The sequence below is a fragment of the Tenrec ecaudatus genome, chromosome 5 (assembly GCF_050624435.1).
Source record: "Tenrec ecaudatus isolate mTenEca1 chromosome 5, mTenEca1.hap1, whole genome shotgun sequence".
NCBI lineage: Eukaryota > Metazoa > Chordata > Mammalia > Afrosoricida > Tenrecidae > Tenrec > Tenrec ecaudatus.
Window position 1 is genome coordinate 146,243,300 of NC_134534.1, and position 27,113 is coordinate 146,270,412.

Genomic DNA, 27,113 nt, shown 5'->3' on the forward strand with positions numbered 1-27,113 from the left:
CATTGCTGGCAACATGTCTCCTGCAGCTCTGAGTCTCAACAGCCAGAAGGGAAGGTATAGAGAGAGAGAGTCTGGCCTCCAATGGGCTCTTTATCTCTGTGGGGCCTCCAGATGAGGTCGTCAAGCTGAGACCTGATTGACAGGCTATGCTTGACCCCTTCACTCAGGTTGACAGGAGGTTATGTAACATTAAGAGGAATGTCAATCAATGTAAAATTTTCAGATTGATTATATAGGAATTTAACAATCAAGATTAAATAAATCATAAAATAATTCTACTTTTAGGTGTTTGTGCCCAGTTTTCCTTCATAGTCAAATGCTTTGGGAGCTGGTGCTGCTGGGAGAGCCGCTTGTGGTCCTGGCTCCGTCCCCATCAGAGTCCTCAGAGACCGTGTTGGCACTTGTTAGGTGAGTGTACTTGCCTCCTGGTGGTGATGATGTGCAGCACTTTCCTGTGTGATCCTTTCCCACACACGTTATTACATCTGACTCACACAAAACACCCCTGTAAGAATATGGGCGCTCATAAGAGCCCCCGTATTATAGGAATAGAGATGTGATTTGGTCTGGACACATGTTTTTGTTGTTCTAAACCCCGAGCATACTCATTCACTTACAGGGTAGTATTTGTACACGTTAGCAATTGCTAACTTTGACTTGTGTGAATGGCTAATCAAAGGCATATGAGGATTCATTAGCAGCGCCAGAATTCCACACTATCATTTTCCCCAAACCTGGTGTTCTTTGTCCATTCCACATTACTTATTTCTGTTTTACTCCCCAAGGTTCCCTAAGTGAGTTTACCATTTATTGAGAAAGATGATACTGTGTCTGTTTGTATGGGAGGTTTTTAATTGTTGATGGGACTTCTCTGGTGTTCATTGTTGTACCCGTTCTTCCTGCTCCACAGCTGTGTTTCTCCACTGAAGTACTACAGTGATTTCCGACCCTACTTCACAATTCATGACAGTGAATTCAAAGAGTATACCACTCGAACTCAAGCCCCGTGAGTTTAATCGACCAAGTCTTACCTTTATGACCAAAATTATGTAGAGTTAAGTTTGCAATTATTTTAAATTGAAATTTAAAATTTGAACTTCTAGGCAGATTAATTTTATAAAGGAAGTTTTTAAAGAATTGCTGCTAATAATTTCAGATTACAAGGGACAGTGTTGTTTTCTCTGGATGATTGTAGTTAATAACTCAATCTTGTCATTAATAGCCATCCAAATTGTAATTTGAATTCATCTTCCTTTACCTCGGAACCCCTTACTGCATCGGTCACATCATCTCACCTCTGTAACTGCCTTCGCTTCCTCTTCAATGATTCAGCATATGAATATGAGTAGTTGTTCCAATTTGTAATCTAACTTCTATAATCTAATTACTTAACTTTTTCTTGTTCACTTTTACTCCATTGCTCACCTTGTCATAAATAAATTTGTAGAAGAACAATACATCTCCATTTACTGTGGCCACCTCTTGCTTCTAAGTCCACTGCAGGTAGATTTCCCCTAAGTCACCGACGCTGTCCTTGTCAGAGTCACCATGATAGATCTCACAGCCTGCTCCAGTGGGCACATTTTTACCATTTTCCTTCTTGCTCATTCTTGCTTAAGCAGTTGACCTTGAATATATTTTAATCTTTGATAAAACTTCTTTTGATTGACTGGCTGTGTGGCTCAGTCTGCTTAGCAGACTGTGCTTTCTTAACCAACTCGTTAAATTGTTGGTCCTCTTTTGTACAGTGGGGCTAGTTTTGATTTCAGACAGAGAATTCTTTCTATAAATTCTTCCTTATGCTGCTGAAGTCCGTTAACTCCCATGTAATGATGACTAAGCTCTGTCTTCCTTTCCCAGGTCTCTGCAGGGTCCAGAGCAGTAGAACTAGTCAGTCAGCACATTGCCACAGGTCATCTTTTTGACTCCTCAAATTAGACATGCTCAGAATAAACTTTTGGTCTCGCTCTAACCCCTCCCCTAATTAAAAAAAATTTTATTACGAGATCCTTTTATTGGGGGACTCTTACAGCTCTTGTAACAATCCATACATCAATTGTAGTGAGCACATTTATACATATGTTGCCATCATCATTTTCAAAACATTTTCTTTCTACTGAGACCTTGGTATTAGCTCCTCTGACTCCCCCCGCTCTTGAACATGATACATTATATTATATTTTCATTATTATTGTCATATCTTACACTGTCCGCTGTCTCTTTTCACCCACATTTCTGTTGTTTGTCCCCAGTGGAGGGCGGAGCTATATGTCGAGCACTGCAATCGGTTCCCCCGTCTCCCCCGTCCTCCCCACTCCCCTCTCCCTCACCATCAGCTTTCTTAACCACATTTGCTTATGCACTCCTTTTTACTTCAGCGATCATGTCAGGAAGGTGAGCATCACAGAATGTCAGGTTATTAGAACAGAGTGTTCTTGTGTTGAGGGAGGACTTGAGTAGAGGCCCAATGTCCGCCGGCTACGTTAATACTTAACAGATAAATATATGTACATCGACCTGTATCCCTATTGTTATATATAAATATATTTATATTTACATATGCACGTGCCTATATTTATATCTCTATAAATGTCTTTTGCCTTCTAGTTACTTCTGCTATTCCCCTCTCCCCCAATATCCTGTTTACTTTCCTCCTGTCCCACTCTCATGTCCGACCTTCATTCTGCTCACAGTAATTCCTCCAGGCTACATTGCACTTGATCAAACCCCACCAGGCATTCTACACCCTCCTCGCCATCGATTTTAGATCTCTGGTTGTTTTCTTGTCCCGAGGTTTGTTGGCTTCCCATTCCCTTTCCCACACCTCCTCCTCTCCCATGTACCCCAGAACCGTCAGTCCTGTTGTTTTCACCTCCTAATTGTTAGCAATCCTGCCTATCTTATATCAATATATATAATGTAAAATAAAATTGAAAAAGCTCAGAAATATTTCCAGAAATATTCCAGGCCTGTCTTCGCACCCTTATAAATGTTTTATGATTGGGTCTGATGACGTGCCAAGCACTATCCCCCGAGTCAGAGGTCTATTTGGGGGAAGCCTTGGTGGAATATTGTTGCTTTGCACCCTTGCTGCTCTGTTGTACTCCCTTTGTGTTTCACCCTGGGGTGGGGTTGTCAGACCAGGCACAATTCCTTCACTGTGTGGGTCACTGAGGGGATGTCATGTCTTGTGGTGGGACTGGCCCTATGGTCCTCTCTGTGCATTGGCAGCTCAGAGCAGGAATGTCGTCCCCAAGGCTTGGTGGGCCAGGATGTGGCTCTCTCTCCCTCTCCCTCTCCCTCTCCCTCTCCCTCTCCCTCTCCGTTTTCTCCCTTGTTGTCTAGGCAGACAAACCACTCTCCCCAGACTCTGTCTTTAGTGCTGTTGTTCTCTGTAGTGAATTCTTCTGGGGAGGCCTCCCCTAATCTTGTGATTCTTTGATGAAAATCAGTGTGTTAGGGTAGACTAGAGAAACAAATCCATAGAAACTCACGTGTATAAGAGAGAGTTTTATATAAAGGGTAAATTGTACATTAAGAAAACATCCCAGTCCAGTCCAAGCCCATAAGACAGTTATTAACCCATATATCCCATACCAGTCTATAAAGTCCTCTTCAGACTCATGAAACACATGCAATGACACGGAATGCAGGATGATCACAGGCCAATGGTTAGAAAGTCTTTGGATCCACTGGCGTTGTAAGCATATCAGTGCTCGCAGGGCTTTCCACTTGGCTTCTCCAGCTCCAGAGGTCTGGCTTCATCAGCCTTGCTCCATGTGTCTTCTCCACAGGAATGTCTCTCAGGGAGTCAGCAGAGAGAGAGAAATGTCTCCTGCCTCCAGGGAGGAAATACAGGAGTTCCTAGAATTCTCCGGAGCAGGCCACGCCCACACAGAGGCCTCATTGGTTATATCTTAATTGACAGGCCAGACTCCACCCCTTCCCTTGTATTCCTCTCAAATTGGCATCAAATTATGTAACTACCATACCTGGATTGTCATAAATTTCTCTTCTTTAAACATAGCCTATCTCAGAGTTTACCAAATTCCACCAATTCAACATCCTAAAAGTTTTTCATAACACTTGTTATCTTCTTCCCATTGTGTCCTTTCCAGACTCAGGGTTTCTAATCATTCTCATACCGCCCCACTGGCCCGTCTTCAACTTTACCCTTCCTGCAGGCCTCTCTCAGTGGGATCCTCACTGTTTCACTCACTTCTATAAGAGCCTGCTCTTGCTTGCAAGTTGCTCTTTAAGCTTTCTAGTGAATTGACGTGGCTCTCGATATGGCCAGCATTTCTCATTTCTGACCCTTCATGACTCCTGCCTTGTACTCCAGGAGTTCTACAAACAAACCATGGTTTCACTTCATTGCTTTGCGCATACTGTGCATATTTCCTTGATCACCTTTAGCCACCTTCTCCTCTCTGTGGCAGTAAACTTCTCATTGCTCATGCCTCACAGCAAATGTTCTTTCTTTGGAAATACTGCCTGTCAGCCCTCTGATAGACAACGGTTTCCTTTGTGATTGGTGTGAGTGTACATTGGATACCACCTTTACACTGTCTTATGACTTGTGTCACCACAATTCTTTCCAGCCTGTGTGCTGTTGGAAGGACCTTGTCTTTTCATCTTCATGTGACTGGTGCAAATGTTACGGGCACATAGTTGATATGTAATACAATGAGTGAAAAACTTATTTAGTGTACACTAAAAATATTGTCAATTATTTTTCACTAATGGAAAATTCTTTCTCCCCCCCCCCCCCACTTTGCTTTTGTTTTGTCTTGCTTTTTATTTGTTTAGGCCCTCAGTCATCTTAGGAGTAACCAATCCTTTTTTTGCTAAAACACTCCAGCATTGGCCACACATCATTCGAATAGGAGACCTCAAACCTGCAGGTAAAGTATGAACTTGATGTTTCTCATTAAGTGTGTAATGTGGCTGCGAAGCCTATTTCTTCATCTTTGTATTCATCCCTTGGTTGCTTTTTGATTATGTTATTGGCTACCTTCTTTTAGGTACCCTTAGTGAAGGTCTTTGAAAGAGAGCATAATTTCTTACTCAGTAAATCTTGCTGGTTCTCATACATGTGACCCGCCATCTTCTACTAAATAGATGCACTTATGATATTATAAGCACAGGGATTTGCAATACTACTTGAATAAAACCTTGTAGAGAACTGGCCTTGTTCAAGATTTGGCAAAAAACTTAAGTTAGGTCTGAGAAGAAGTAGACATCTCTGGCATTGGCATGAATTAAGGGAGTGGTCAAAAGACGTGCTGATCTTGAACAAGAAACCACGACCATAAGAGTAATTTTTTTTTTTTTTTTTTACAAAACAACCTTATTACCTTCAAAGTACTCTTCAATACACTGAATTCATTTGTCAAATCTGCGATTCTATTCTTGGAAAACATTTTTCATACTCATCTCTTTGGATGGCTGACACCACCTCCCTCTTTTTTTTCTTCATTCTTTTACATCAAATTGTTGTGCTTTCATGTCCTTTTTCATTCAAACAAAAAGAAGTAGCATGGAGCGAGGTCAGGTGAGTAAGGTGCATAGGGCAAGAGAGACATGCTGGGTTTTGTTTTGTTGTTTTTTTTGGAGGGGGGAGTATGTAAAAAACTGGCACACTGAGATGGCTGCTTGAGCATGTGCATTGTCATGGTGTCAGAACTAGTCCCCATCAGGTCTTTTTGGTCTCACACTGTTAACCAGTCTTTTCAGAACCTGTAAATAGAAAACTTGATTAACAGTCTGACCTGGTGGGATTAACTCCAAATACACTATCTGCCTCACATCAAAAAAAGCGAGCATCGTCCTGATCTTTGATTTCACTTCGCTGGATGAGTTTTAATTTGGTGAGGAGACACTGGTGTCTTCACTGGCTTGATTGATGTTTGATTTCTGGGTGGTAAGAATAGCACCATGCCTCCTTACCAGGAATGGCGCTGGAAAAGAAGTCCAGGTCACTTCAGAGCTGTTCTTTCAAAGCATGACATTGTTTCCCCTAGACATGCTTTTTCCTGATCAGTCAGAACCCGAGGCACAAATTTCACTGCAACCCTTCTCCTTCCCAAATCTTGCTTTAAAATTCGCTGAACTGAGCTCCAAGATCGTCCAGATAACTTCCCCATCCCTTCAGTGGTCTTTAAGCACAAGTGCACTGATTTTGTCGGGAAGTTGACGGATGTCCAAAGCGTGGTTTGTCATCAATTGACATTTCACTTTTCTTAAACAAGAAAACCACTCCTTGTAAGCTGTGTTCAACATCACAGCAGTTTCTGCAGCATTGTCTGCAAGCAGGAAATGAAATTTCAAAGCCGCATGCTGTTCTCTTAAATTGGCCATCAGAAAAAACGAGGTTTGAGTGAAATTGCTTTCATGAAGAAGTTCACTGTGACCAGAGTTAACCTTCCCAGGCGATGCCACTGGGTGCACTGACTCAGAGCCAATTGCTTGATGCTCACAGAGTGGGGAAAATGTGTACTATAAAAACTGCTCAGCGGGACTTTTTTCCCTTTCTGTGTGTGTTTTGGATACCCCTGTGTATGTCAAAAAAGCTTCAGATATTTTTGATATTTTTGTTTAATAAAGGTGTCTATGATTCAATAGCAATAAAATTTTTAATTCCCTTCTCCATGTTTACACCTCATACACCTTCATGGTAATTACGGAAACCTGGACATCTTATTAACCTAGATGACAATTTAATGGCATCCCTGCTGTTTTTCCCTGGGCATTCTTGAATTTTTCATTGTAATAATTGAGATTTGCGGGGTATCTGAATCATTTTTAATAATGTTATGATTTCTTTTTAAAGGTTTTCCTTCTAATGTACACAAACAGGCATTTCTGACATGACCTAATATGATTTACTCTGAGAATTTACGCATATAAACTTTGGTAGTATCAGAGAATAACATTTGAAACAGTTTAAAATGTTGGATTCAGTCTTACTCTGAAATGCTTAGAAACCTTTTGAAACAGAAGGAAATGCTTCCCTTAGGCAGCCAGGCCTCTGAGCTGTAGCAGGATAGCATTTTATGCCTTAAATTCCCTGTTACTTGGGAAGATCAAGCCTAGTGCCTGCCTGGCTCATGGCATTCTGTAAATGCTGCGGCCTTCCTCCGTGTCACCCACCAGAGTCTTAGCTATGAAAGGTTTTGCTGTGTTTTAATCTTAACTTAAGCTTGACACTTTTTTTGTGTGTGACATGTCTGTTTCATTGTGATTCTACCAATTTAGGCCATTTGTTTAAGTGGAAGCAGCATCACAATGAATGGTTAAAAGATTGAAATTTTCAAGGATTTAATTTCTGTGAATGTCCATGGAAACCAACTCCCAGAACCAAACTCATTGCTAGAGAGTTGATTCCGACTCATAGACACCCTATAGGATGAAGTAAAACCTCCCCTTTGGTTTTGAGACTTTAATAATTTCAAAAGTCAGTGCTACTGCCCCTGCTGACAGGGTGCTGTCAATTTGCAGGAGATTGCAAAAGCAGGTACTTCACCTGGATGATGGGCTTCAGTTCAGCCATTTTTAATGGTCAGGGTGCTGAGTTTGTCTTATTTTTGTTTTCTGAAAAGTGGGTGATAGGCCACATAAGTTTGAGAGCCTATGATCCATAGGAGTAGACAGCCTCATCTTGCTTTGAGCCTGTGATCCGTAGGAGTAGACAGCCTCATCTTGCTTTGAGCCTGTGATCCGTAGGAGTAGACAGCCTCTTCTTGCTTTGACAGAGCAGCTCAGATGCTCAAACTGCTCACTTGAGGATTAGAGCTGCTCAACGTGTATTTAACCCTCTGCGCCACCAGAGATGCTTGCCCGTGGAAGCAGCAGTCAGAAATCAAGAGCTGTGTTTCATTGGGAAAGTCTGATGCAAAAGATCTCTTTTAAGTGAAAAAAAAAAAAAAAAACCAAAACGAAATGATCACTTTGAAGAACAACGTGCATCTGACCCATGCCATGGTATTTTTATTTGCCTCATATGCATGCAAGAGACATATAGAAGTCTAAAGAAAAATTGATTCATTTGTGTTGAAGAATAATATGAACTATACCAGGGATTGCTTTCTTGGAAGAAATACAATCGTAAGTTCTTTAGAAGCAAAGATGGCAAGACTGTATCACGTACATTGGATATGTCATCAGGAGGAACCAGTCCCTGGAGAAGGATACCATACTTGGTAAAGATTCAGCAAGAAGAGGAAAAGACCTTCAAAGGGATGACTTGACACCGTGGCTACATCAACGGACTCAAACATGGCAGTGATTATGAGCGCGACGTAGGGCCAGGCAGTGTTTCATTATAGGGTCACAATAAGTAGGGACCAGCTTCATGGCAGTGAGTTTTTCATGCCATTATTGGTAGTGTAGCATGAATTAATAAGTTTGTTTCAAGAAACTGTTAAACTCTTAGGAGCATAGCCCTGGGGGACATCCGGGTTAATTGGCCTGAGGTGGTCCATAAACACAGTGTTCTATATTATCTTTTGGTGATTAGCACCTGGACCTTGTGAGCAACCATCTAAGATATAACTATTGGTCGTTTCTCATCAAGAGCAAAGATGAATGAATGAATGAATAAAATCAAACAGTCAAGGAAGCAATTAGTGCAAAGGACTAATGGAGCGTGCAAACCACAACCTCCGCTACCTTGAGACGAGAACAAGAAGGTGCCCAGGGACTGTTAATGACAAATTTGATTGGGGTCATAATAGAGGGTCTTAGCAGAGTGAGAGGAAAATTTAGAACAAAATTCAGAGTTATAAACAAGATCAGACTTAACAAGTCTAATAGAAACTGGTGCAGCTGCTGAGGCTAGGGCTCTTAATTACTTTTTAGCATTATCTACAATTCTTAAAGCAACATGTTCTTCAAGCTTCTATTTTTTTTATTCAAGCTTCTGAACTAAACTTTTTTTACCTGAAAGGTCTAAAGCCAACCCCGTTGTTATCAAGTTTGATGCTGACTCATGACGACTCAGAATGTGGTTTCTGAGGCTGTACATTTTTATGGAAGCAGATCGCCTCGTCTTTCTCCCACAGAGCAGCTGGTGGTTTTGAACTGTGCCTGCTTGTGGTTAGCATCACCAGAACTACTTGTTTTTCTGATAGGAATAATAATCACTTCCTGTGGGCATCTTTGATAGCATACTCACCCCTCTGCATCTCCTATAGTATTTTGTCATACTTCTGTCCCAGTACATATCATTCTGTATGGTCATTTCTCTCTGCCTCTCTCCCTCTCTCCATTATTAGACTGTGAGCTATTCTTCATTTCAGTGCTTCATTTTTACTCCTGTATTATAATCCTTAGTGTATACTAATATTTACTGAATGACAAATATCTATCCATGAAAATTGAATTAACAAGTATTTGTTAAAGTTAGTTTGAAATAGTTGATTACCTAAAATGTAGATTACATTATTCAGCACCTTTTCTGAAAATTTGAAGTTACTGCAAAGTTGAAATTTATAGAAGTATCTGTTTACCATAGTTCATACTCTTACATTTTAAAAACTATACTCTGGCATTTAATATTGCAAGTGAAAATGCCCCCTATTCCTATTATCCCACCCACCCAGATAAAAAGAGTTAGTTGTTTGATTTATGTAATGATTTAAATAAAATGTGTTAGTCTGGGTACTTTAGAGAAACAAATCCACAGAAATTCATATGTATGAGAGAGTTTTATATAAAGGGTAAGTGTACATTAAGAGAGCATCCCAACCCAGTGCTGCCCAAGTCCATAAGTCCAACATTAGTTCATATGTCCGACACCAATCTACAAAGTCCTCCTTCATCTCACAAAACACATGCAATGATGCTGACTGTAGGAGGAAAGCCAAATCAGTGAGCGTGTAAGTATCTCAGAGCTGGCACGGGTCTCCACGTGGCTGCTCCAGCACCCATGGCTGTACTGGGGTAGGTCCGTGTGGCTTCTCCTCAGGGATGTCTTGCAGGAAGTGAGCTTTGCCAACTGAAGCAGGGTCCAACCATCAGAAAGCAAGAGACCCGACACCTAGAAAGGCGAGGCTCACCGAGCCATTTATCCTTCTGCCCTTCAATTACTCCCACATGTGTTTATCGAACAGGTTGGCACAATAAACCATAACTATCTCATAAAGGTATTTTTTAAACTTAAAGGTTTGTATTAGCTCATCTCTAGATTGCCTTTAGTTTTAGGTTCTCTTACTTTCATGGACACAGAGAAACAATTAGAGAATTTAACAAAGAAATTGTTAAACTTAATGTCTGGCATTTTTTGTGACCGCTGGTGGTCCTATCAGATAAGCATTGGACTGCTAACAGCAAGGTCAGTGATTCAGACCCACCAGCTGTTCCTTGGAGAAAGATGAGCAAAACATTAAATGATGCAGGAAGTTGAATGATGAAAAGAAGATGGAAAGAATACAGAGTCACTGTACCAAAAAGAACTACTGTATATACTTTTGTATAAGCCGAGTTTTTCAGCACAAAAAATGTGCTGAAAAACTGGGGTTCAGCTTATACACGGGTCAATGGTACCCCAGCGAGGTGTTAACATCTCCCGGGTGATTGCCGTTCCTCCCTGTTCATTCAAAACCCCGCTGACACTGCAGGGCTTTGAATGTTTGTTTACTCACCTCTAACCAATCAGAGCCGTCCTGTGATGTGGACGGCTCCAATTCACAGAAGCACCTGTAGTGATTCACTTACGCCGGCAGCTGAACTGGTAAGGATGTGTCTGTGGCTGCGCTCCATCTCTCCCCTCTGGTCTCTGTGTTAATTCACATGCTGCATTTTCCACCCTAGGCTTCTACTCGAGTCAATCGGTTTTTCTGGTTTCCCAGGTAATAATTAGGTACCTCGGTTTATACTCGGGTCGGCTTATATTTGAGTATATACGGTAGTTGACAGTACACCATTTCAGGAATTACCGTATAATCCAGCCAATGATAGTGAAGGTAGTTCAAATGGCATTGAATACATTAGCCAAAAACAAGGCTCCATGAATTGACAGAATACTAGTTGAAATGTTTCAACCAGCTGATGAAGCACTGGAAGCACTCACTCCTCTATGCCAGGAAATTTTGAAGACAGTTACTTGGTCAACTGACTGAAAGAGATAAATATTTATGCCCAGTCTAAAGAAAGGTGACCTAAGAGAAAGCTCAAACTATAGAACAAGATCCTTGATACTGCATGCAAGTAAAGTTCGTTGATGATGATCCAACAACAATTGCAGCAGCACATTGAAAAGGAACTGGCAGAAGTTCATTCCGAATTCAGGAGAGGACACAGAACAAGGGATCTATATCATTGCTGATGTCAGCTGGATCTTGGCTCAAAGCAGAGAATACCTGAAAGATGTTTACTTGTGTTTTTTGACTATGCAAAAGCATTCAACTGTGTGGGCCATAACAAACTATGGATAACTTTGAGAAGAATGGGACTTCAAGAACACTTCATTGTGCTCATGTAGAATTTGTATAAGAAGCAGTTATGCAAGTGGAACAAGGGAATATTGCGTGGCTTTTAGTCAGGAAAGGTGTACGTGAGGGTTGCTTCCTCTCACCATATTTGTTCAATCTGTATGCTGAGCACGTCATCAGAGAAAACTGGATTGTATAAAGAATAACGGCATCAGGATTGGAGGGAGATTTATTAACAACCTGTCATATGCAGATGACAGAACCCTGCTTGCTGAAAGTGAGGATGACTTGAAGCACTTGCTGATAAAGATCAGGGATTACAGCCGTTACGGATACGATTCAGTATAAAGAAAACAAAAGTCTCACAATTGGATCAATAGATAGCATGATAAATGGAGGAAAAGTTAAAGTTTTGTGAAGTATTTTGTCTTGCTTGGATCCATGATCAATGCTTATGTTTACAGTACTGAAAAGCAAGGATGTTACTTTGAGGACTGAGGGGCACCTGCTCCACGCCATGGCAGTCTCCATTCCTTCACGTACACATGAAAGTTGGACAATGAATAAGAAAGAGGCAAGAATCGATGCATTTGAATCGTGCTGGAGAAGAATATTGAAAATACCATGGACTGCTAAAAGGATAAACCGCTCTGTCTTGGAAGAAGTACAGCCACGATACTCCTTGGAGATGAGAATGGCAAGACTTCATCTTACGTACTTTGGACGTGTTGTCAGGAGAGATCAGCCCCTGGAGAAGGACATCATGTTTTGTAAAGTGGAGGGGCAATGAAAAAGAGGAAGGCCCTCAGAGAGATGGATTGACACAGTGGCTTTACCAGTGGGCTCCAACATAGCAACAGCCATAGGGATAGCATAGGACTGTGCAGTGTTTCTTTCTGTTGTGCATAGAGTCGCTGTGGATTGTAACCAACTCAGTGGCACCTACCTTACAGCATCTGCTGCCTTAAAGATTTAGAATATCAGAAACCCTACATAGGGGTATCTATGAGTCAGAATCAGCGCACTTGCAGTGGAGATGACATGTTCAAGTGTTAATCTGACAGCATTTTCCATGTATTATAACAGTTACTTAGACTGTAACTTCCTTTGAGCTCAAGATCAGGGCCACTGCACATGCTTCCCAAGTTATTCAACACAGGTGCCTTACTCTGGATGCCTGGCATCTGTTGCCAAGATCTGTGGTTGTGGCGCACTCTATCCCCACCTGGTGGTAGTTTAAATATCTGCATTCAGAAGCCGAGTTTGGGATGTTGTGTCAGGAGAAACCTTTGAAGGCCGGTCTGCATGCTCATGTAGGAATTACTTTCTGTTCCACGCTGTCTATTCATAAAGGGTACTTTATACATATTTGGCACATAAACTTTAAATTAGATGTATTTTTGGCATACAGATGTTAAATATCCATGTGAATGGCAGAAGCAAGGAATTTAATGATAGGTATTGATGAATTATCAAGTATCCAATCGACTAATATCATTTTCATGGTTTCTAAATTGCTGTAGTAATTTAATGTTACCTTTATCTAATTTTAAAGTACCAGAAATGAAGACTTAATGTATGACTTGATGTTATAAAGAATGATATAGCTATAAATAATAACCCTAAGTGAGAAATAGTGGATTATTAATTTCATATTTTATATAATTAGAGTAATTATAAGAATCCTTATGCTGTTTCCTTCAGGTGAAATTCCTAAGCAGGTCAAAGTGAAAAAACTGAAGAACCTAAAGACTCTGGATTCTAAACCTGGTATTGGCTTTTTAATTTTTAATCATTTTATTGGGGGCTCTAACAGCTCCTGGTATTGGCTTCTATTAATTTTTAAATGTGTACTTCTTATGGGTATTTGGTTTTTCGCTTACTTTATTCTTTTCACTTCTTAGGAGTCTATACTTCCTATAAACCATTTCTAAACAGAGATGAAGAGATTATAAAACAGCTACAGAAGGTAATTTTTGGTTTATATTATTAATTTACATTCCTTTTCAAGTATCCAATTAGACTATATGTTCATGGGTAGTAATGTAAAATGTTACTACTCTTTTGAAGTAAACTTTGATTCAACTTGGATGATGAAAGTAGCAACAATTGGTGTTAACAAACCCAGGGACAAGGGAACAACAAGTGATCTGAATTGGTGGCGAGGAGGGTGTATGAGACCTGGTAGTGTGTGATCAAAGGTAATGTAATCGAGAGGAATTACTGAAACTCAAATGAAGACTGAGCATGATTGTGGGACAAGAGGAAGGTCAAAGGAAATAGAGGAAAGCGTTAAGAGGCAAAGGACATTTGTACAGGTCTAAATAAAGGCATGTACGTATATAAACATATAAATGATGATGGGGAAATAGATCTATGTGCATATGTTTATAGGTTTAGTATTAAGGTAGCAGATGGACATTGGGCCTCCACTCAAGTACTCCCTGAATGCAAGAATACTTTGTTCTATTAAACTGGCATTCCATGATGCTCACCTTCCAGACACAATTGCTGAAGACAAAGCAGGTGCATAAGCAAATGTGGTGAAGAAAGCTGATGGTGCCCGGCTGTCAAAAGATATACCATCTAGGGTCTTAAAGACTTGAAGGTAAGCAAAGCGGCCATCTAGCTCAGATGCAAGAAAGCCCACATGGAAAAAGCACACCAGCCTGCGTGATCACGAGGTGCCAAAGGGATCAGGCATCAAAGAACAAAAACTCATACCATTGTGTGCTCACCTTCCCGATATGATTGCTGAAGACAAATGGGTGCATAAACAAATGTGGTGAAGAAAGCTGATGGTGCCTGGCTATGAAAAGATATAGCGTCTGGGATCTTAAAGGCTTGAAGGTAAACAAACAGCCATCGAGCTCAGAAGCAACAGAACCCACATGGAAGAAGCACACCAGCCTGTGTGATAATGAGGTGTTGAAGGGATCAGTTATCAGGTATCAAGGAACAAAAAATCATATCATTGTTAATGGGGGGAGTGCGGAGTGGGGACCCAAAGCCCATCTATAGGCAACTAGACATCCCCTTACAGAAGAGTCATGGGGAGTCGATGAGCCAGTCGGTGCAGTATAGCAACGATGAAACATACAACTTCCTCTAGTTCCTAAATGCTTCCTCCCCTGCCACTCTCATGATCCCAATTCTACCTTACAAATCTGGCTAGACCAGAGGATTAACACTGGCACAGAAAGGAACTGGAAACACAGGGAATTCAGGACAGATGATCCCTTCGGGACCAGTGAGAGGAGCAATACTGGGACCGTGGAAGGAGGGTGGGGTAGAAAGGGGAAACCAATTACAGGGATCTACACATAACCTTCTCCCCCCCTGGGGAACAGACAACAGAAAAGTGGGTGAAGGGAGACAGCATAAGACAAAATAATAATAATATATAAATTATCAAGGGTTCATGAGGGAGGGGGGAAAATGACCTGATACCAGGGGCTTAGGTGAAGTGCAAATGTTTTGAGAATGATGAGGGCAATGAATTTACAGATGTGCTTTACACAATGGATGTATGTACAGATTGTGGTAAGAGTTGTATGAACCCCCAATAAAATGATTTAAAAAGCCCAAAAGTAGCAACAATTATGGGCTAAAAACCATAAACCAATGCCAATCTTCCAGGAAACTTGGGGTTTATAGTGAAATGCTATAGCCTATCATGAAGAAGTGATAGAGGAATAAAGCTTGTGGTTCAGGAAAGAGGAAACATCTGGTCTATAAAAGATTCAGAGGATGTTTAAAGCAGACTAATGAAATAAGGGTGATCAAAGTAGATGGATAGTCTCAGAAGACAGTACGAGGAAGTAGAAAGTGGGACAGAAGGGACGATTTGGTTCAATTTGGTACAATGTTTTGGAGCCGTTTCCAAAGTAGCCTTATTCCATAAATATTTGTTTAAATTTCATCATATTCCTTTATGCATTTTTTCAAAATGCAAATAGCCTCACTAAAGCTAGTTCATGGAAGGACAGATAATAGTCTCCATTGTGCCTCGATAGGTTTACGTATGGGATGCCTGAAGTTGATTAAGTTAAAGACTCGCATTCTACTCTCAGGATTCTTTTTTTGGATACCGCGCAATAAACTGTGTATTGTTGCCTTCTTTTAGGGTGTGCAACAGAAACGTCCTTCTGAAGCGCAAAGTGTTATTCTCCGACGCTACTTTTTGGAACTGACACAAAGCTTCATCATTCCATTAGTAAGTTAACAAATGCAGATTTGCTTTTAATGTAATGATTTGTGGAGGCTATTTAAATGCTTTTCCCAGCTTTCAGAACTTTATCTTAAGTTGTGAATTTTGTCTGCACATGGATTCAATGATTAAAATTAGTTTTCTTTGCAAGAGTCCTGGATCCTTTGTTCCAGTATTAACTGTACAGCTTTGGTTCATCATTTCTTCTTTCTGACTTTCAATTTTCTTATTTGTAAAACATAACTTATTGGATTTTCCCTAATCCTATAAGTACTATAGCTTATGAAATCTTAGGGGGAGCCTCTGCTCTATTTATTGTAGAGGATCACTGTGAGTTAGAATTGACACATTACATAACAAGAAAACAATTGCTGGTGAACTTCATGATAGAGCTTCAAAAAGTTTGTGGGAAAACTACATTTTTTATCATTTCTTTTTCCTGTGAACTTTAAAATTCCCCTTGGAAATCTTTACTGCATTATTTAGGAAGAAATACCATATGTGCTCGAATATAAGCCGACCCGAGTATAAACCAAGGTACCTATTTATTACCTGGGAAACCAGAAAAACTGATTGACTCGAGTATAAGCCTAGGGTGGGAAATGCAGCATGTGAATTAACACAGAGACCAGAGGGGAGAGATGGAGCGCAGCCACAGACACATCCTTACCAGTTCAGCTGCCGGCGTAAGTGAATCACTACGGGTGCTTCTGTGAATTGGAGCCGTCCACATCACAGGACGGCTCTGATTGGTTAGATGTGAGTAAACAAACATTCAAAGCCCTGCAGTGTCAGCGGGGCTTCGAGAGGACAGCGGAGGAACGGCAATCACCCGGGAGATGTTGCACCTCGTTGGGGTACCACTGACCAGTTTTTCAGCACATTTTTTGTGCTGCAAAACTCGACTTATACACGAGTATATACAGTATTCTTTCTTAGATGGTTATTTATTTTGTTCCATTTAAATCCATTTGTTTTAGTAAATACTCAATAGGGTATTTATTAACCAGCATTAAAAATGTATTATACAACTCATTTATAAAGTGGTTTAACCATGGAAGTGTATGATATGTGAACACTGTCACGAAAGCCACAAACAACACCAACCAGGAAAAGAAGCCAGATTGACCAGTAGTTGCCATAGGTAAAAGGGAAGGACTTCTTGCATAGGGAGCATTTAAGTTTCTGTTAATGGTGGTAAAAGATTTTGGAAAAGGATATCAATAAAGGCCCTCATAATGAAGAGTAAAATCAATGACTGAATTATACAAGTAGAAGTTGTGGAGTTGGAAAATGATCTGTTGTGTCTATTTTTTGCCACAATTAGCAAAAAAAAAAATACACGAATAACAATGGCTATAAGGAAGAGTAAAATGTTCTAGAATTGAATATGATGACCGTTGTACACTTCTTGATATGATTGAATTGTATCACATGTGCACCAAGTGCTACTGAAACTGAAAAGAAAAACGTGTTGTTTGGTGCCATCGAGTTGGTTCTGACCCGGAGTACCACAGCAAACCTCCTGGGCCTGTGCCATCTTCACGATTGGTGTTAGGTTTGAGCCCATTGCTGCCAGTGGGCTGTGTCCGTCCATCGTCCTGAGGGTCTCCCTCTTTCTCACTGCCCTTCTACTCTAGCACGCATGCTGTCCTTCCCCAGAGACTGACCTCTCTTGACAACTTGTCCAAAGCGCGTGCGATGTAGTTGTGCCCTCCTCACTTATTCTGGCAGCATTTCTTCCCAGACAGACTTGTTTGTGCTTGTAGCAGTCCGTGGCACTGCCCACGTTCTTCTCCAGTACAAAATGTTGGCCGTGTTTACCATTTTACCCCTTTTTAAAAATTAAAATTTCAACTTTATTTTGCTTTGAGTGGGAGTTTACAATGCAAATTAGCTTTCCATTCAGCGTTTCGCACACATGCTCTGTCTTGCTGACTGCGGTCCCCTCAGTGTGATCATACTCTTCTCTCTTCCTCCCTGGGCTTTCTTTTCTTCCTTCTTCTTTATCTTTTTCTGCTTTCTGAGCTTTATTCCTAGGCAAAAGCTGCTCTTTTGATCTCGTATGGTTGACCGTTTTAAGGAGTGCGTACCATTTTTAATGTATAATTCAATGATGGCCAGGTTCTCCATATTGTACTGCCATCACTACTGTCTATTTCCAAAAGTTTCTATCACCTCAAGCATCCACTCAGTATCCCTTTGCTCCCCTTCCTGTGTACCACTGTCCCCTCCAAGCCACCGGTTTATATGCATCTGCCTATTCCAAATTTGTCATGTAAGTTGGATCATGTGATATTTGTCCTTTTATGTCTAATTTACTTCACTCAGCATAATGTTTTCAAGATTCATACATGTAGCATGTATCATTGTTTTGTTTTCCTGTATTGCTGAATAATATTGCAAGATTATGGATCATATTCCAAATTTTATTTAGATGATTACTGAAAGTGCAACAGCCCGGTTCTATTGGAACTTAGCTGTAAGCATTGTGGGGAATGATCGATTTGTTGATGTCCGTCAGAGGGTCTGTAGCAAAAACCTCTGTCAAACGTCTCTGTGGGAGGTGGGGGGGGGTCTCTGAAGAACACCCGGTGGGAACATTGCAACTTAAACACTGTTTTCTTGGTTTTAGGAAAGATATGTGGCAAGCCTGATGCCTTTGCAGAAAAGTATTTCCCCGTGGAAGGTATGAGTGTATTCACATGAATTCCTCTGTTGGATCTCACAGTAATCAACTCCTGCTAGTGCATTCATTTCTCATTTTTAAAATCTAGTACGTCCTGTTTTGTAGAGCCCTCCCCAGTTAGGACAGTTCCTTCCGGATGAATTTATGAAAACACTCGAGAAAGCAGGGCCTCAGCTGACCTCTAGAATAAAAGGCGATTGGATTGGACTTTACCGGTTAGTGTGTTTCTGTGTTCATTTGTTTCTTATTTTTACTCAGAGCTTTATTTATTTATTTGTATTTTAAGCCATCATTAAACTTTCTTTTTAAAACAACTTATCTTTATAGGCATTTTTTAAAATCTCCTAATTTTGATGGCTGGTTCAGGACCCGGCGGAAGGAGATGACCCAGAAGTTGGAAGCACTCCATCTGGAAGCGCTTTGTGAAGAGGTGAGGAAGCAGTGTGCTGGTGTGGTAGCTAGCAGCTAGTGAGGACAGACTTACCCTTAGAGGTTGGAGGGTTACACCCTTACCTACCTCCTTACAGAGAATACTAATGCTGACTCTCCTAGATCTCTGTCTGTGCACCAAGGGCTTTATATGCAATCTCTCTTTTTAGCTTCACAACTCATTGAGGAAGGTTGGGTTAGGATCTGCATTTAGAGATACCTGAGGCTCAGAGAGGGAAGTGACTGTCTCAAGTTCCTATCACTGCTCAGCAGTGTGGAAGAATATGTACACCTCAGAAACTAACAAATGTAAAAACAGACTTGGGGCGGAGATCTCTGTTAAACATGTCTTAGTTTACCACTGGATAGAGCCAATATTCTAATCCCAGCAGTGTAACTGTAGTCCTGAAATCTTGTCCCGCATTCTTGATCGCACTAATTAATATTAACCATTTTTCATATATCGAAGCTGACTTTTTCATAGTCCACAACTATGATTTCCAAACTATTTTAAATTAAACTATTTGTGAGTATAGAAAAGACAGTCTCTAATTTTTCGTTTGTAGTTAGCATCCATCTTCAAGTGGGCCAGTTCCCGGGTTCCCTTTCTAGCTATAAACCCAGTCACAATTTTGAGAAAAGGCTCCTGATGCAAACAGCCACCAGTAAGCTCAGGAGAGCTTGCTTGCAGACACAGAGCTTGAGTTCAGTTAGCTTAATTGGTTAGCTAATGATTCTTAGACGTATATATAGGCAGTTGAGTTTTGAACAAGAGCTGTTCCTGGGCTTTAGCATTTGTAGGTCAGTAAGAACTGGTGGGCATGGTCCTTATTTAGCCTGATTGTGAGTGTTAGAGACCATTTCAGTGACTCGCGAGCTGCACATGTAGCACGTGAAGGCGATTGTAGTAAAGAGTTGTGAACGGTGACCTCAATCACAATAAAAAGTTTAAGAAGAGAAAAGAATTTGTTGTAAGGGTGGTTCAGTCATTTCAAAGTGAGGGGAAATTTACCCACTACTAAAGCAGGCCTTCCAAGATGTCAGCCAACTACACTACTTTGATGGTGTGTGGCATGCCACAGTCCTGCTGGTGAGCCAATCGAACACACTGGGCTCCTGGAAGGGATCGCTAGACCTTTCTTGACTCCCAATCCCAAAGCCTCAACCTATAATTTCTCCTATTCTGGTTACCACCAGGGAGGTACCCTCATTATAAAAATTTTGGTTCCTGTCTCACTTTGTTGGTCATGGCAGAACCAGTTTGAAGCCTTCTATTGATTTAGAACAGGTAAGAGTTTTCTGTAAGTCTGAATGTAAGACATGTGTAACCCAGGGAATGGCTGTAGGAGCCCCTGAGTTTGAGGGATGGCCTTAGTTTCGTACCTAGAATTGCAGTTTTACTTTTTCTTGATTGACCTAAAAAGCCCCCCTCAAAAAGGAATTTTCTGTACTTCTAATTATTAGATAGTCATTCTGGTTAGTGTTGAAAGTCAACCGATTGAGAGTTATTAGGGTATTAGGTACAAGTGCATGATTATCCTAGTATTTTACTGATATATCCGGTGTAAAATGTCCAGTTTTCCCTGTTTATCCTTTTCCAGTAACTTCTCTTATTAAAGTAGGTATTTTTTTTTAATTTTAACAATTTATTAGGGGCTCATACAATTCTTATCACAGTTCATACATATACATACATCATTTGTATAAAGCACATCTGTACGGTCTTTGCCCTAATCATTTTTTCTCCTCTTTTCTTTTTTTACATTTTATTAGGGACTCATACAACTCTTATCACCATCCATACATATACATACATCAATTGTATAAAGCACATCCATACATTCCCTGCCCCAATCATTCTCAAGGCATTTGCTCTCCACTTAAGCCCCTTGCATCAGGTCCTCTTTTTTTTTTTCCCCTCCCTCCCCTTTCCCCCCTCCCTCATGTGCCCTTGGTAATTTATACATCGTTATTTTGTCATATCTTGCCCTATCCGGAGTCTCCCTTCCCCCCTTCTCTGCTGTCCCTCTCCCAGGGAAGAGGTCACATGTGGATCCTTGTAATCAGTTCCCCCTTTCCAACCCACTCACCCTCCACTCTCCCAGCATCGTCCCTCACACCCTTGGTCCTGAAGGTATCATCCACCCTGGATTCCCTGTACCTCCAGCCCTCATATGTACCAGTGTACAGCCTCTGTCCTATCCAGCCCTGCAAGGTAGAATTCGGATCATGGTAGTTGGGGGGAGGAAGCATCCAGGATCTGGGGGAAAGCTGTGTTCTTCATCGATACTACCTCACACCCTAATTAACCCATCTCCTCTCCTAAGCCCCTCTATGAGGGGATCTCCATTGGCCGACACTTGGGCCTTGGGTCTCCACTCTGCACTTCCCCCTTCATTTAATATGGTATATATATACATACACATATATATACACATACACACACACACACACTTATATCGTTTTTTTTGGTTTTTTTTTTGCATGATGCCTTATACCTGGTCCCTTGGCACCTCGTGATCGCACTGGCCGGTGTGCTTCTTCCATGTGGGCTTTTTTGCTTCTGAGCTTGATGGCCGAAAGTAGGTATTTTTTTAATACCCAATCTGGACTTCTTTGTTCTTCCAGGACTTACTTCTCTGGATCCAGAAACACACAGAAGTAGAAACAGTGGACCTTGTTTTGAAGCTGAAAAATAAGCTGGTATGTTATCAAAGCAGGTAGAACCAAAGAGACTTTTCTGGAAGATGGTCTCCTCTTGTTACATCTTCTTGGGTTTAAGTGAGTGAAAACACCTGGTTATTCAAGTAGATCATAATGATGCCATTGTATTTTTAAATCATTTATATCGGCCAGTGAATTGTAGAAAAACATTTTAATTTACATTTAATACTACATAGCATGCCTAGATATTTATTATCTGTATTTACATAAAAGACTTTTATTGAGCCTGATAATGAATTATGTATGATCTATTTATTGCCTTTTTTTTACGTTTCTGTAAATTTTGGTCTAAATGAAGTCTGAAAGTTTCCCATTAACGGAGTCCATTAAAACTGTTTTATCTACAGAATATAATGTGTTTGGTATAAATTCAGAAGACTGTTTAAATGTTACTATATGTCCCTCCTGTAGGTGCAGGCTGATCGAGATCATTTACCTTTGAAGCCTGACACTATGGAAAAGCTAAGGACACACATAGATGCAATCATCTTAGCATTACCAGAGGACCTGCAAGGCATTCTGCTCAAGACAGCCATGACATGACCTTTGCCAAGAGAGTGCAGCTCAGATGCACTGTGAACCACGAAGCACAGCCCCATCTCACCCAGACGCACAGAAAGAGATGTCTCCGTGGCAAAGACGTGGCAGTCGGCCGTGAATGTTGGACACGGGGAGGAAAGGCTGTCCTGTCCGAACAGACTGTTTCAGTGCATTATTTTTGGAAACGGATCTCTGTGCGGCTCCACTTTAATACTGAACCACCAAGAGGCATTTCTATATTTTTTAATCATGTTCTAAAGTGCTCTTATGAGAGACCTGCGGGGCCAGCCGTGTCTGTGATTCCAAACTGCAGTGCTGGCATTGCAGGTGTTTTTTTAAATCGGTGCTGCTTTGCCCAATTATGTTAAACCTCAGGGGGATCTGAAAATAACACGCACACTGGCTCTCTTCCACGAAGAAGGACAAGACTGACTTGTACAACTAGGGTTAGACGTCATCGATGCCTATGGAGTGCCTTCCGCCGTCCTACTTGTTCCATAAAGCCCAGCTGCTTGTCTCGACGCTTCTGTCTTCATTGTGAGGTATCAGTTTATAAGGCATGCTACCGAGTAACCAGGAGCCCTCTTGGCTCAGTGGTTGTGAGTCCGGCTGCTCCACAAGGTCAGCAGTGGGAACCACCAGCTGCCCCGAGGGAGAAAGGCCGGGCTTTCTACTCCCGCAAACAGTCAGTCTCGGAAAACTCACCGGGCAGTTCCACCCTGTCCTTGCGTCAGCATTGACTCGATGGCACTGCCTCTGGTTTTGGTAGTGAGTAACCAGTGCTTACCCGTGAATTTCTCGCCTCCCAGTGTTTATTAGTAAACTTTTGTTTTTTTCAACTTCTCCCTTGCTGTTAATAAGGTTTTCATTAGCATTTTCAAAATTTAATCATCCATTTATCCAAAGACAAGAATGTATAAGTATTAATTGTGGAGTAGGAAGGAATAGTTAATTGCCTCTTAACTTGTACTAATTGGGCTTGTTCTGATTAATTATCTTGGGCATTTCTCATAGATAGTCTAAGTGTAAGCCAATTTGTATTTTTTAAGCTAAACTATATTTCCAGTGTATTTGTAAACCTCTGTGATATCCTTTAAGTGGCTGAAAGAATGATGTTCAGTAGCATATTTGTTTGGTAGGGTTTTCCTTCCCTCTAACTTCTAATTAATTTCTCATAACACGTCGTTTCGACTCTTGTTTGACATGAGCTCTCATGATTAAATGATTGGGATAGCTAGGTTGTTATGTTGTTTTGTTTAAACCGTACAACCTTGCCAAAAAACAGGAGACTGGTTTGGGGAGGGTGTGATGGCTTGCTTTGTGTTCGAATAGGAGGGTCCTAGAAGTGGGCTTCAAAAAGTTTGTGGAAAAATGAAAAGGTAATGGGATCGCTCCACAAACTCCTTGAAGCCCCGCAGTTTAAAAGGCGCACACATGACCCAGCACATACGCAGAGAGCTGTGACTTACTTACCCTTTAATAAGTTACCTGGCTGAGGTGGAATTCCTTATCGAAGAAACGGCTTTTGAAGCGCTGTTGGTGTAACGGCTCCCTTTCTTTGTAACTGTGTTCTGATACCCAAATGTGCCCTTTTCTCGTGGACACAGTCTCTTCAAGAATACCTCAAAGTCAGAGACAGAAAGTGGCATTTGAAAAAAAAAATCATTTGCCTTTAAATCCAATGAGTTACTTGGTGAAACAGCAGTTGTCCTTACAGAAAGGCAAGCAGCTGCCTTTTTATATGATAACATATTTCATGTTTCTGGGAAAGCTTATAGAAGTATAAACTGTCATCATCTTATTTTTCCAAAAAGTGTATTTTAATAATTTTACAATTTATATCTTGTCTGTGACCAGTCCTCTCGAGGATCTTTTAAACTAAACCACTGTCCTGTTTGTGTTGCACAACAAAGAGTAGCTAACGAGGCCAATTAGTATGATAATGGTGTCTTCTCATTTTCCGGCGTTTAACTCAAACTTGACACGTGTTGAAAACCGGCTCGCTCGCACTACTGGGGTGGATCATCTAATTTCAAATTATGTTCTTTTGAAAATAACTTCAGGTTACATTGGGAACCTGAGAATGACTGGGTAACTTAATTTGTGTAATTTCCAGAGTTCTATTTTTTACTTTTTCAGAGGAAACCTTGTTAATATCCAAATCCTGCCATTTTAATGTTCATCTCCACCAGCATCAGAAGGAATCACTGCTCTTAGGGTATTATGTAATGTGCCGTGTGCCTTCTATTTACAGTGTAAAAGAGGGATTTTGTGAAGGCATTTATGGTCATTACTAAAAACAATTAAAGGCCTTGGATTTTAAACCACTTGGATATCTTGTGTTATTTCTGAGTAGGGCTAGACTACTTTTCTAAATGTGTGTATTATGGAGTTCCTTTTACTTCTTGAGAGGTTTTGTTCGCTGCTTTTTTGTTTTTTATTTAAGTGTAACCTTCTTCCATGAGCTGGTGAGTAGTCCATCTAACAAGCAGGTCATTGAAGTGATTTCATATTCTCCCCAGAAATACATAGAATATTCTGATGAAGATATTTTAGTTTAATAATCTAAGTATTACTGGATTTTCCTTTTTTTATTTTAAACCTTATCTTTTTATTTTAATAAATCATTTTATTGGGGGCTCTTACAGCTCTTTTTATCCTTTCTTACAATCCATATATCACTTGTATCAAGCACATTTGTACTTATGTTGCCATCATCATTTCTAAAATATTTTCTTTCTACTTGAACCCTTGGTATCAGTTCCTTTATCATCCCCCCTCCCTCCCACCCTCACTAATTCATAAATTATTTTTATTTTCATATTTTTACACAGTCCGCTGTCTCCCTTCACCTACATTTCTGTTGTTCATCCCCTTTTCTACCCCCACCTTCTCCCTACCTTCATGGTATCATTACTCTCATTATTGTTCCTGAGAGGTTTGCTGTCCTGGATTTTGTGTGTCAAGAGCTCTTATCTGTACCATTGTACATGTTCTTGCCTAGCCAGATTTGTAAGGTAGAACTGGGGTTGTGATAGTGGGGTGGAGGAAGCATTAAAAAACTAGAGGAATGTTGTGTGCTTCCTAAGTGCTATATTCGTAGGCAACTCTTCCCTTCCTTGTGACCCTTCTGTGAGGGCATGTCTAATTATCTACAGATTTAAAAAAGTTCTTTAAGATTATTTTTTTTCTCGGGGGAGTGGGGAGGCGGGGAGGGGTAGAAAAGGAAAATGAGCTGATTCCAGGAACCCAAGTGGAAGGGGAATTTTGAGAATGATGAGGGCAACAAATGTATAAGGGTGCTTTACTCAATTGATGTATGTATGGATTGTGATGAGTTGTATGAGCCCCAATAAAAAGATTTATTAAATTAAAAAAGATTATTTTTTTTCTCTCTCTTAAAAGATGCTTTATGAAAAAAAAGATGCTTTATGTTATGCTTTGGATTTTAATTTGCTTATTCATGGTATGAAGACATTGGGGATTCTTCCTTTTTGACGTTACAGACTAATATTGCTCAGAGTATATATACTATAAAGTATTTTAGTTAAACTTCAAAGAGATGGCATTAAAAATTTGTCTTTTTGTGTTTAACTTGTTTGTAACTTAGATTTTGCAAACTTAGATTTTATTAGATTTCTCCTTCTCAGTCAAACTTGAGGTTTAAAATTGTAACTCCTAACTTTCTAATGGTAGTTCTCTAAAAGTAGATAATTGAAAAGTTTCATTATAGATATTTTCAAAGTAACAAAATGTTAGTTAAGTGACTAAATTCTTATAAGTAACTTGATCTACTATACAAGTTATGTTACTTATTTGCCATTTGAACTTGGTACGATTGTGGTGCTGTGTCAATAGAAATTAGAGCTGTTAAAATATTTTGTTTCCTGTTACGCTTATCATTTTGAAATAGATGGAATTTTTTGAAGATACATAATCATGCTTCCTAAAATTGATCTGAAATTTATCAAGCTTTTTTTTCTATCAAGCTTTAATTTAGCAGTTAAAGAAACTTTGTTTCGCAGTTGCTACATTAAGTGCTGATATCCAGATGTTGAGAGAAAAGGGAGAGAGCTCTGTTTCATCCCAATCTCCTGGATTTAATAGCTAAATTTATGAAACCAGCCTTTCTCTGCCACTTCTTACAGGGTTCTAGGCTGGGTCTTCCAAATTGAGGTTGTTATTATCTAGTAATCGTACGTTATCAGTGCTGCCTCTTAGTCACAGTGTCAGTCCATTTCACCATCTTCATTTCCCAGCAGGCTTCGGTTCTTCGGTTTATCTCCCCTGCATCACCATCTTATTTTTCGCCCTTACTCCAGTTTCAATTTTTTAAAAATAGATAAACCATTTTATTAGGACACAATCTAGACACTATGCAAATCAATAGTTCAGTCATATCAAGAAGTATTGTACAACGCTTCCACAATCAGTTTTAGAACTTCTTTCTTATACTCCTTGCTGTTAGCTCCCCATTTCCTCCCAACCTCCCTTGCCCTGTCCCCCAGGAACCCTTAATTTAGTTACTGTCTCCATAGATACACCCATCCTGGGTTACATAAACCAACAAATATAGAAAAATATGTAACAGTCAAGAAGGCTACCAATGATCACAAAATACAACAGAGGTATACCAGTGTGAAAGAAAAAAATATTAAAAACTAGAGCTAACTCAAAATGTGTCAAAAAGAGGATCAAACGATAAGGTCTGGATTTTAACCGAGTTACTTCTGTCATAATCCACTTGCAGTGCGTTCTGTATCGTAGCAAGGCCATCGCCTCCCTTGGCTATGTTCTGAGGGAATTCACTGGAGGCTGCATTGACATGTATTTCCCTGTTCATTTTTTAACTGATAGTACTTTTAGATGTGTCAAATCAAATGTTATGTTTTAACCATTTGAATCAGATGTATCATTTTAATCTACTATAATTGTCTCTATAATGTTCTATGTCTGATAACCAGTATATTCCCATCTCTTAATTATGGTCAGAGCGCAATCGTTGGAGGCTTATTCTATGTGTAGGTCCAGCAAATGTATTCTGGGTTTCCATTGTCCTCTGCAGCCTTCTGAAACCAGACTTTGACAA

At 40.3% G+C, this 27,113-nt stretch overlaps 1 protein-coding gene across 2 annotated transcripts in view; it reads left to right on the forward strand.

Moving 5' to 3' along the window:
* The window catches only part of DENND6A (DENN domain containing 6A), an 82,447-nt gene extending 58,099 nt beyond the window's left edge, over positions 1-24,348 (forward strand). For both annotated transcript variants that reach the window (XM_075549999.1, XM_075550000.1), the window contains exons 10-20: positions 286-408; positions 911-1,006; positions 4,810-4,904; positions 13,137-13,202; positions 13,337-13,401; positions 15,559-15,648; positions 18,278-18,331; positions 18,437-18,546; positions 18,659-18,761; positions 21,389-21,463; positions 21,896-24,348. In XM_075549999.1, the coding sequence (XP_075406114.1) occupies positions 286-408; positions 911-1,006; positions 4,810-4,904; positions 13,137-13,202; positions 13,337-13,401; positions 15,559-15,648; positions 18,278-18,331; positions 18,437-18,546; positions 18,659-18,761; positions 21,389-21,463; positions 21,896-22,027 (1,009 nt within the window). In that variant the 3' untranslated portion in view covers positions 22,028-24,348. The remainder of the gene's footprint in view (positions 1-285; positions 409-910; positions 1,007-4,809; positions 4,905-13,136; positions 13,203-13,336; positions 13,402-15,558; positions 15,649-18,277; positions 18,332-18,436; positions 18,547-18,658; positions 18,762-21,388; positions 21,464-21,895) is intronic.
* Positions 24,349-27,113: the final 2,765 nt, after the last annotated feature.